Raw genomic sequence first — 12,271 nt, 5'->3', positions numbered from 1 at the left:
AAATGGGACAAGACTGTGAGTGAGTCACCACCAGAAACTTTCATACCTGTCAGACTGTGTGATTAGTGTTGTAATCTCCTAGATGGTCTTTGATCTTGAAGCCAGGGTGTGTATATGTGCCATGAGGAAACATGGCACAAACATGTTTTTAAAAAACAGTAATAGAAAACAGTACCACAGAAGTGTGGAGTTAAGTAGGCTTTACTCTGGTTTATGTTTCATGACCTAGTGTGTGTCCCTCTTCTCTGTTGCTTAAACATAGCTTAGTGTTTTAATATTTCTCTATCCTGAGTCTCAAGTAATATATTTGAGACCTTGTACTCTAGAAATGATTGGCAAGCCGGCCCTTAAGTATAAATTTAACTTCTACCAGTGAGTGAATTCTAATTCCAGTTGAATTTATAGCAGTTCACCGAATGAAATAAACTGTACCAGAAACAGGATTTCTGTTTCTTTGGCTGAAGAAGTTTTGATCAGTGAGATCTGAAGAGGAACAAATGTGGTGGAGTGACAAATCAAGTTACAAAGATGCTGCTAACAATGTTGTCTTGAATAGGTTTAAGCAGAGCAGGCAGAGACTTAGATGTGATGTAAATTAAGAATGACAAAAGTGTGTGGACCAGAATATGCTTTTCCTAGAGTGATCAGTTGACTGCTTGCTGGCTATATCTAATTTACTAAAATAGTTAATTTGGTTTGCGGTCCACTCCTTATTATCCCCTTTGTTTGAATCCCATAGCCCTTTGTCAAGAGTCAAAATTGGATCCATTGCTTAAGTGAAACATGAATATCCTGTTGGATATGACAGGGCATATGTGTGGAAAGTGGTGGTGATGCAGGCATTCTGGTCAAGACCAGCTCTGCTGCTTTGAGTAAAATTGGCAAAAATACACATCCAACTCAGAATTGGCTAGAGACATGCAGAAGTCAAACTTAAGTCCAGATTAGGGGCCCAAGTCCCTAGGAAAGTAATATGCAAACCCCTACTGCAGGTCTAAGACTTGTTATTGTGGTTTTCTAGTGTGCATGGCTCTGGTGAACTGGTAGCACTTCTTCAAGACCTATATATTAATTTAATCTCCTTTTATGTCTGGTTACTGTATTATTTTTCCTGAAATCACTGGTTACCAGGATGGTCTTTTGCCTGATGTTTTAAGATCATAATTTTTTTTTTTTTTTCCTGATGTGAGTAATATTTGGACTGATAATTCTCAGATAAAATGTTCTATGGAGCACTTCTGGTCTTGTGTGTTGTCCATGTAGCCATATATCATGCAGCTCAGAACTTGTTTGTTTATTTAGTGATTCTCATTCTAATTTTGCTTGGGGCTATTCTTAATGAATGGAAAGCAAAATATCAGAATAGAGCAAAGGGTAAAGATCTGATGACAACCTATGGAGTAGTGTTACGTTCTGTTAATAATAGACACATAGGACTTACTCTAGGAAAATTTATACTATAATCTAGCATTATAACCGAATCCTAATTCATTGGGATATAAAAAGCTGCTCTTGGTTAAAATTGGGTAGACGTAGAATTAAGTTGGTTCATTTTGATGAAGACACTTTCAGTATCCCTGCCACGTGCATAGCTAAGATTTGATCTACAAAATTTTGGGGGTAAATAAGAATAAAACACCCAGACAGCTGTTCAGAATATGGCTTGTATTTTGGCATTGCTCTAAGTGCCTGAATCTCAGGGAATTAGCATAAATGATGAGGTAGCTATTGAATTTATGTGTATGTTTGTGATATAGTGGGTGTGTGCTGACCTGAATTTTTTCTTCTTATTTCTCTCTGGAGAGCGTCTCTTGTTGATTTCTTTTCGTGGCTTGCACTTAGTATGCCTTTGATTGCTATATTATAAATAGCTTCAGCTAAATATATTTCTAATGTATCCAGGTGCAAAACTCATATTTATGTTGTGCTTTCTTGCAGGGGCTGGTGTTTTTTTCCTTTCTTGTGCTGAAGGAGAGCAGATCAGCTTTCTTTTCGACTGTATCGTCCGTGGCATCTCCCCGACAAAAGGCCCTTTTGGTTTGCGTCCAGTCCTACCAGGTTAATATAGGAAGTATAGAGTAACTGAGCAAAGTAGGAACTTGTCATGTCTAGCACTTATTGCTGTGACTGTAAGAACAGCTTGCAGACACTAAGGGTGTAGAAAGTGCAAAGTGGTTTTCATTCTGAAATGTCACAGTACAGATTTATCAGTTGAATGTACCCATTTTTCCTCTGCTGCTCTGGCTCATTCATATTTCTGGTGATATTGCTAACTTTAGCCTTCTTTTATTTAACAGTACTAAAATGTGGCAATTTGAATTGAAAGGAACCCTAACCTTTAGTTTTAAACTTATACAGTTCAACTTGAATCCATGTCTGCATTACTATTTTGATAGTTTAATGGAAAACCAACTTCTGGGGCATTTTGAGTTCATCCAAAACACTTAGAACTAAGTCTTGCCAAACAGAAAACTTTGTTAGACCTCCACACCACACTTCATTTTTTGCAGCTTGAGCTTCTTTCCTGATGTGCAAAGATTAAGTTCCTTTTCCTATTTCATAGTAAATGCTGCATGCACTGTAATGTTCAGAGACGAAATTAGATGGCATCATAGTAAGCCCTGTTGCCTTTTGACTTTAGCAGATGAAGAAATATAATATTGAGTTGGAATGACTGTGTCAAACAGGGCAAGAGTGTGGAAATGAGATTGCAGAAAAGTATCTATGAATTGTCAGTGGGATATAGAGGGAAAAGGTTGCAAGAATGATGAAGGATGAGGCGGGATTTGTGGGAAATACAGATCAGTTTCTGTTTAAGTGTTAGGCAGATAATAGGTGTTTGACAGGGTTTTATTGCCGTTATAAGATTAAGATAATTGCAGGAAGGAAATGTAATAGAAAAGATTAGATCTGAATGCGAAACTTATGAAAATAAATTATTAGAAGTTAGTTAAGGTAAATGCAGTAGACACAAGGCTCAGTTTATCCCTTCTTTGCCATAGCTGTAAATAAAGTAAATAAAATAAGCAGAATAGTGGGCAATAAAACCTCATTCTTCTTATAAGATGATCTGTGTTTGCATTCAACTAAGTGGAGTGTTAAAAAAGAATCCCAAACAACAAAAAACCAACAACAGAAACCCCCAAAACAGTGCCAATACTTAAAGCTTTTCTATTGAAGGCATATTTTCTGCATATCTAAAACTGTATTACACCTACACAACTCCTAAATCTTTCATTTAACAAAAATTTATGTCCAGAAAAATTAAGCCTACAAGTAACTATTCTGTTGTCTTTTTGAAAAATAATTGTTGGGGTGTTTTGTTTTGGTTTTTTTTTTTTTTTTAAATTTTAATTTTAGATGTCACATTCTTTGAAAAAATCTTTTTTTAGAGGCATGTAGAAGTAAATCTACTTTCGCATCCTAGTTATCAACTCTGGCATTTGTGGGTTGTTGTACATAGCCACATAGCACATTCCCTTCCCTCCTTCAAGAGCTTTGACCTCACTGAAGTGCATAAAGTGGATGTGGAATATCCTGGGGATCATTTGGTGATTTTTGTAAGGGAAGACCTCTTTTCTGAGGTCCTTTTCATTTGTCTTCTGTGCTTGATGGACTTGCCGCTAAAATGAGGTGAAGATGTACTCAACCACTCAATTTCACCTTGTTTCCCTGGGCAGGGGCAGTGTTCTGTCGGAAACTGTGCTCACATTCTTCGCAGATTCTTCTGCAGTCCTTTTCCAAGCTACTTTGACCCCTCTAACTTACATTTCCCTGTATCTTTACTCTTGTCTCTTCCAGTTTGTCGTCACCCCCTATGTACACATCCCTTCATAGAAAATTTTTAATTTTTTATATTCTCCTTCATTTATTATCCCATGCAGAATCTTGCACAGACCTGTTTAAGGCATATGCACATGTGCAATACCAGTGATTCATCCATAACTTAATTTTCCTTATCAAGTATGCTGTTACACAGAATATACTGTATTGCTGGAAAAGGTCAAGTCTCTACCAGCTGTGTAAAGTATCTGGCAAGAGTATTGAAATTCGCTCAACCTTTTGAAAGGGTTAGTTATTAAATAGATTAATCATCTGCACACCTCAGATAGCTAGATCTAAACTTCCAGATTGGGGATTCTACCAAGAAACATCTAGTTAATGTTTTTCTTATTTACTGCAGTGCAGAATGCTATGCAGCCTCAGCTGTGCTTTATATATGCAATGTTCTGCTTTTGTGTAATTTAAAAGCTTTAATAGGAAGCTTCTGTCCACAGTTTGCTATTTGAATTTGGCTTCTTGCCGTTGCCAGTACCTCTCCAACTTAAACATGAAATGTGCTTCAATAACTCTTAGGTATTTTCAAGAAAGAAAACACACAAAGGGCACCTGTACAGAGAAAAGAACATAATGTGGTGAAAAAATGTCACATTGACAGTGTTCTTGGACACCAACGTCCACAGCACAAATATAATCTAAAGATGTTATGCAGTCAACATCTGCTTAGTATGTCTTTGGAAAAAGGGAAATGAATGAAGCCAGTGGCTTCATGTACAAACAGCTCAACCATATGGTTAAATGGAGTGCTGAGATACTGGCACGAAATTATTAGGAAATGGTAGAGACTGGTTTGAAGAGGACTGGAAAATGACCAGTTTCCTTACTTTTCCTTGCCATAGTGATTCTTTAAACAAATGTAAAATGCCCAGTATCCAAAATGAGTTTGTAAACTGCATGTGCAAGGGATATGTGCTCAAGTATAATATTCACATCTTTTCAGGGCTGTAGTTCAAGAAAATATACTTTACTTCCTTAAAACCTTGCTGGTCTTATAACATAGATAAATGATTAGTGTATGTATTTTATTATGTCATCTATAAAATATGTAATGAAAATGCTGTGCAGTGGAGCTCATAAACTTGACTGACCTTTGCAAGGTATCAAAATCTGGTCTAATGTCTTATAGATGACCTGCTTTAAGCAGCAGGTTAGACTAGAGAACTCCTGACATCCCTTTCAAACTGAATTATTCTGTGGCTTTTTGGAAAGGTGTATCAAATGAATATGAATATTCTCATGATAAAAATAATTCTATTGTGTGTACATCCAAAATAAAATGGAAAAGAAAAAGAATATTAGATGTTTTACAGTTTACTATTGTGTGGTACTTATTTTGGGAGTCCATTAATTCTGCAAAATTGTACCAAAATACTCCTATTGGTAGCTCCATTAGCAGATTGGAGGTTTTGATATGTTAGAGGCTGCATGATTAGGTCTCAAATTTAAGACATATGGCATTGAGGGGCAATGCAAAGGTAGTGCAGTGTTTTAAATAAAGGACTCAGATGAGTGACAGGATGTCTTTGGGTGGCTTGTTTTCCCCAGCTACTAGTTGGAAGATAATTGCTGTAATTGGCTACTTGCATAGTCCCCCCACTTTTTTTTTCTTAAGAAGGTATTTAGAAAACAGACCAGAGAATTTTATGTTCTTGTCTTGACAGAAGTCTAGGTATTTACATAGTAATTAATCACTGATTGCATGGTTTGTAATCTATACTGAATTTGCATGCATGTTATTTGAGAAATGTTTGTTTATCAGGTGTGTGTTGAATTCCTTCTTTTCACTAGCAAGATTCATCTTGAATGTCAAACATGAACACAGCAAAGGCCCAACAGCCAATCAGTGATGTCTTTGATCAGTGGGCAGATCAGTACTCTCTAAATCTGGCTAAGGCTATGCGACAGTCTAGTCCTGCAGGCTGGAAAGACCCCAAACGTAATGTTGATAGTCTTGATGCTCTCTTTTAATTTTGGAAGCTTTTTCAGGCTGCTTTGTGACTGACTGGAGAGTGTGCAGTGCTGCTTGCTGAGGATCTATCTGATGCTTTTTCTTTTTGTTGAAGCTTGATACACCTTTGGCCATTGCAAGACAGCTCTGTGGCTGCCTTCTGCAGTATCTGTACCAAGTGGATCCTCCTCAAACTTTTAGGACATCTTTTCATTCCTCCAGACATGTTACAAGGTGTGGAGATGTTAGCATGAAGGTGAGGGTCCAGGCCTGATTTGCAAATATGCCTACAGTTACAAAGGAAGAAAGGAGAGATGTTCAGCGTAATTTATCTAACTTTGTTTAATGAAGTAATTAACCAATGTTGCATTTTAAAGATGCATATAATCAAGCATATCTTAGGTAGCTGCTGACTTAACTTGATACAATACATTTTTTCGTGACAGGTGCTTACTGAACAACCCTGGAGCTTTGAATTACTGTGACACTTTATTCGTATGTTACCAAAGTACTCAAAATCTCCCACGATGAGCAGCTGATGTGGCTTTAATGAATATCCACCAACGTAATATAAAAATAAAATCTCCATCGAGGCATTTTTAGTCTCGCCAAATTTGATGTAATCCTTCCCCTTTGCCCCAAAGCAGCATTTAAGAATTCAGTGATTGCCTCACACAAAAGGCTTTTCTTCATAGCAAGGGATCCATTTTTTGTTTGGAAAATGATAAAACACTTTCTTAATTGAAGGACCTGAGTGAATCTAACTGCCTAGATTCCATGGGAGTAAATCACGTTATAGGATACATTTGCTAAGAGTTTGGGAAATTAAGGTACTAATTGCTCTTAGAGTTGTTGGAGCTCCTGTAGGATGTTGTGTGGGCAGAGCTGTCTGAACTTCCTTGGACAGCTGTCTCAGTACTGGTCATGCTGCTTCTGTCCTCCTGAGTTAGTAATATGGCAAATTACTATACAGTTATTTAAAGTCTTTGTATTGTGCATGCACAAGGTATAGGATGATGCCAAAAATCCAACTTTACTGTTGAAAAAACCCCTTGTTTTTATCTTTGTTTTTAGGCCATATTTCTACACTCATGTGACAGGAAGTCATAGGTTATGCCCTCTGTAAGGACTGGTCTCTAAAAGGTAGCTGCCAGTGACTTCAGTCTTTAGTCTGATTTTGTAGCAAAACATCCCATTTAGTGCTTGGTAGTCTGTAACTAAAAATACTGCTATAAGAATCTGCTGCTTCTGGGGAATAGTATTGTGTGTGTTTTCTATAGAAGTCTTGCTTATTAGCAGAAAAGATTAAGGGCAAGACAAAGACTTCAGTAAGACTGATGGACAATTATTTTTAATATCTGCCTGAGACTTGAAGTCTATGTATGTTTGGCAGGTTTTGAAACTATTTCTCTAGATATTTCCTAGTACTTGCTAAGAAAGGGTTCTTCTAATCAATCGTCCACAAAACTGGGCAATGAGAGGTCACAGCACACAACTATGAACCCAATTTTATACACACCTTTTATACATAGGCAGTCCTTAAGGGGAAGTTTAACCAAAAAATTACCAGTCCTATTGGACAGCCAGTATGCCTAGAGATTTCATGATATTGGGTGAAACCTGTTGTGTTCTGTAGCTGTGTAGCTGAAAGGAAATTTGGCTTCCAGAAGCAATTGAACATGTGAAATGCAAACTTACTGATTTGCTTCAACTTCCCTCCTACCTCCCCATCTTTTATTTTATTATAGGCCATTTTTGCAAGATCAGTTGTTTGACCAGTTGGGGTTTTTTTTAATTACATCTTTTGCTGTCTGTAAGAGGGATATCAGTTACTAAAAAAACTAATAGTTGTGTATGTGCCCTAGTAACATTCTGAAGATCTATATTTATCAAGTAATCCTGTTCTGAGGAAAGTGGAAGGGTCTTTCCTACTGATGGTTCTTTGCTGTGGGAAGGGTTAGTGTCTGTTGCATCTTGGTTTGACTAATTTGCTGATCTGTTATGCCAAGTTTATACTCAAAGTGCTCGTAGAACATCTTTGTTGAACCTTTTTGGACATAAGGGCATTTAACTAGATACAGCAGAGTAACTGGAGCAGAGGACATTCAAAAATAGATTCAAGCTTGTAATGCTGTATGCCACTGAACAGATCCTTGCATAGACCTGTCTGGGTTGCACCATAGGTGCTGGTGGCCAAATCTTGTATTTTCCTTTGGCAGAGGTCCATATGGAAGCATTGGGAGTTTCATTTGAGTAAGCAGTTATGCAGGTTTGAACTAGTACATGCTTAATATGAGTTGTATTGCAGGGGAAATAAGAATGGAGACCTAACAAGATAATCCATACCAAACAGTCCTCTTTTCTATTCTAAAGTTTGGAAGGTGTTAGACAGTGACATCAAACAATGTTTGACCTGGGAGACACAGAGGTCACAGACCCTGTTTGTCACAGGCATTGTTGCCTTGTCCCTGTTAGAACATCTTTGGTTTCCAACATATGCTGTTATAGAAGGACTGTGTGTGTCTGGCTTGTTCTGCTAATCTTATCCAGGTTGCAGACCGCTAAAGACGGAAGTCCCCTCTACATGGGAAAGAAAGTTCAGCATTGTCAGTTCTGTTCCTGTGACGTACTTGGATCTATCCAGGGCAGATCAGAAACTGAATGTGGTTAGGGAGGAGAGATGTGGCAGCTTGTTTCTCAGGTAATTAATAACATAGGGACTCCTGTGGAACTTCAGCTCACCTGGCAGTGCTCCTTCCCCTAGTTGTGAGCTTGTTTTGACTGCTGTGTTGACAACATCAAACCCAAGTATTTTAAAATTGAAAGACCTGGGATAAAAATGAAACTTTTCTTTCATCATTTCAACTGTTTTTTATCTTACTAACTCAACCACAGCAATGTATAGCCCTTTAATCCTTTTTTCCTTCTTACTAAATGATTCAACAATTAAATGTTTTTGTGGTGTGTTACTACTACCCAGTTGATCAGATACACAAAGCAGCAGTTGTGAGGAAGCTACTCTGTTTTATCTGTTATTAATTACTTTCCCTGTGTAATTAATAAAGGCTACTTAAACTTCTGATGATGAACAAATTAGTGGACCATATCCTTTGCAACTGCTGAACGCAACATACTTGTCAGTGCTGTTTGAAGAAATCTGTAAGATTTCTCTTGGGATGATGGTTATGATTACTTCCAACATCTGGTTTTATTGTTGTGCCTGGCTGGAAACAGAATGGTCTAGAGGAAACTGGCCTGTTTTACTGATGAACGTTCTTCCACATTCTGTGTAACTTTTGGTCTTTCTCTTTCTATTGGAATAGAATGAGCCTTCTTCAGTGAAGTAATTTCAGCTGGAATGGCAAGCTCACTAAAATGTATGGGGAAAATCACTGATAGTACATTTTAGGATAGTTTTTACCATTCTAACTTGTCTTGTATTAAACATGAAGGCATGCTTATTTCATCTCTGACTTCTGAACTTAATGACCTTCTGAACATCAAGCTTGAAAGCAGCATCTTTGTAAATAGATGATCTGGATTGGAAGATATCAGATAGTTTAATCACTATGACTCTGAGTTTATGATGTAGATTTTTGAATTTGTAAGATGAAAAATTTGGTCTTTCTTGATGATAAAATTCCCAATGAGTTCAGTGAAGTCAGGACACGTTTTACAGGTCATGTGTTAGTTTTCAACTCCTCTAGACCTGCTGGTTGCTAATTATCTCTGCAGCTATTGCCTTTGGTGTTGTGCTCTTCAGGGTTCTGTCCCTGGTGGTAACTCTTACAGACATTGGGTATAATCCCTGAAAGCCTTGGACGCTTAGAATTATAACTTATTATGTAGCACTTCTCCAGGATGTGCTTGAAGGCAGATTGTCCTATACATTTTCTGATCGACATTTTCCCTTCCTGTAGCAAAAGATCAAACATAAGAACCTAAGAATATCTAACATTCTTACCTGACATAAGAATACGTCTCCTTTTTCTTTACTTCTTTTTATATATTTTCCTTGTTTCTTCTTTTTTTGTTTATTTATTTTCTGTTTCTTTTTAAAGATCCAAGTACAAATCCAGCCTATTCAGAAGAAAGATTGGCTCATGAAGCTTTGCAATTAGAAAAGCGCTTGAGCTTGCTGTCCCATACAAGTCGCCAGGGCAGTGGAGGTAAGAAGTATCTTTAAGTAAATAAAAATAAGTGGTATTCCTTCCCTCCCAGGCTTTAGAAATGAGCATATGTATATAATTATAAGATGCTGAGTTTAAAAGAAAAATAATAGGGAAACAGTCAAGATATTTAATTTGGCTGCTGTTGCTTGTGGGGCAGTTCTTCAACAGCATTGTCTAAAGTCCATTAACATAGATTGCAGTTTTGCAACTAAGCAGGGTGAGTTTGGGATCAAACGCTATTAACATAGGAAGATCCTTTAGTATGCTGAATCCTACTGAATTTGTGCATGTGCAACTTCAAAAGAACTGTCTGTGTCAAGTTTGATATCTCCTTAAGTACTTGACTAACTCAGGCCTGGGAGATGGACTGACTTATATAGTTCACAAATCAGGCTTACAGCAGATTTTTGTAGTAAAACCTAGGACTCCGGTGCTTTGCTTGTAAGTGTTATTATTCTTGCTCTTTGTGGTACTATCTGTACATGTCCCTTCTGGAGTTCTTTATGCATCAAAGTAGAATTGGTGTCTAGCACTGGATTTGTAAAAGGGCCTATGCCCTGAACTGCCATTTGAATTGTTTAATAGCAGAAGTTAGATCCTCAAAACATCTGCTTTGCTCTAGGCTCTAAAACCTACAAGCCTAAAAATGGCCCTTTGAAGATCCTCAGGAGCTTAATTATGTACTTCTATACATGTCAATGGCTACTTTAGTCTTGACACTGCTGAGTACTGTGGTTTGTGACTAAATTCCACCGAGACTTCCTGAGGTTTTTCTTGATTGGCATATAACTACTAGACTTGACTAGATTGATGAAAAACAAATGCAACTTGATAGAGAAGCATGCCTGTTTTTTTTATCCAGTCAGTCTGGTTAGAAGACATGGCCCAACTTCGTATACATTCTCTGCTTGAGATTACTTAAATTTATGACCTTATTCTCCTAAGAATGTTATAATCCTCAGAGAATGAGGAGTCCTCGGGTAAGATTTTCATATTCTGTTATTTAAGTTTTGTATGGGAAAATTAGATATTTGTGTTTATGGGAAATAAAACACCAAGACTGTCCCTGTAGGTTTGATGGAAGGAACATTTGCCTGAATCTGGAGATCTAGGTTCTGCCACTGCCTTGGAGAACATGTAGCTCTACACAGTTAGAGCATTTTCTTCAAGACTGTGGAAGGGCTTCCCTTCCAGAGTTCTAAAGTGCCTAAAATATTTGTCTAAGAGAAGTGATTTCAAGTAAATTCAACAATCTTATTTTTAAAATAAAAATAGATGTTTTTGTAAGCAGAATAACTTTTATTTAACAAGTATATTTCTTCTTCCAGGCTTGTTGCTGAGAACTACACTAATATTTTTGTAGTTTGTGCCTTCCATCTAGGCAACTGTATAATTTAATCTCAGTAGTTACACTTACACAGGGGTCACAAGACAGTGTTGTGCAATGGGCACTGGGGGAAAAGAAAGAATTAGATTTCACGGGATAAACATTGCTATTTTGTGATAGTATACATCAATAATTACTCCAAGAAGAGCAGGACAATTGTTTTAAACTTCTCCCTCAAAAACTGAGAATAGAAATACCCTAGTAACACCAGAAGCTCAGGTCACAATTTGCAGTGGACCCTTCCCCTTTCTACCCTATCTGGCAACTTATGCCCAAGGTTTAAAATTAATAAAATTAATACCTACAAAATGATCCAACTGTCAGCCTTTGTTTTCACATTGGTTTTATTAAGAAGAAAGAAAATAACATTGTGGAGTCTGTGTGTCACTACAAGAAAGTGGGGTTTTTTTTGTTTGGTTGGTTTTGTGTATGTGTTTGTGTGATGTTTGTGTTTTGTCCTTATGCCCTTATGGCCCTTTCATGCCAATGTTTAATTTTTTTCTTCCGTATTCTGTCTTGGATAGCAGTAGTTACCTGTCAAATTGTCCTTCTTGCAAGTATCAGTGAGAAAAAAAATTTCTTGCAAAATGTGCATAGATGAATCATGGAAGATCTTTTTGTATCTAGATATGTAAACATTTTTATAATAGTAATATTCTCACTTTTTTTTGTTACAGTGAGGTGTGGTTGTGTTTTGGTATAGATATGATGGAGAAGTACAGTGTAGGAGAGCTCAGAGGAGAGAACAGGACAGTCTTAACTTCGATTTTATTTTTGATGTCTCTTTAACATTCACTTTGATGTCAGTCAGATAAGATTTAAATTAAGAAAAAAAGTACAAATAAGATAATCATTTGGTTGATTCAGATCAAATAGAAACATGGAAATGTCTTATAGGGCTTTGGGTTACAGTAACAAGGTTCT

At 37.1% G+C, this 12,271-nt stretch overlaps 1 protein-coding gene across 1 annotated transcript in view; it reads left to right on the top strand.

The window, feature by feature from the left end:
* DOK7 (docking protein 7) overlaps positions 1-12,271 on the top strand; it is a 64,443-nt gene that overhangs the window by 12,939 nt on the left and 39,233 nt on the right. The window contains exons 5-6 of the mRNA XM_010583513.1: positions 1,939-2,058; positions 9,850-9,957. Of these exons, the coding sequence (XP_010581815.1) occupies positions 1,939-2,058; positions 9,850-9,957 (228 nt within the window). The remainder of the gene's footprint in view (positions 1-1,938; positions 2,059-9,849; positions 9,958-12,271) is intronic.

This window comes from Haliaeetus leucocephalus, unplaced genomic scaffold (assembly GCF_000737465.1).
Source record: "Haliaeetus leucocephalus isolate CR32 unplaced genomic scaffold, Haliaeetus_leucocephalus-4.0 Scaffold906, whole genome shotgun sequence".
NCBI lineage: Eukaryota > Metazoa > Chordata > Aves > Accipitriformes > Accipitridae > Haliaeetus > Haliaeetus leucocephalus.
The sequence above is the reverse complement of the archived record's forward strand: the minus strand, read 5'-3'. Positions and strand labels throughout refer to the sequence as shown.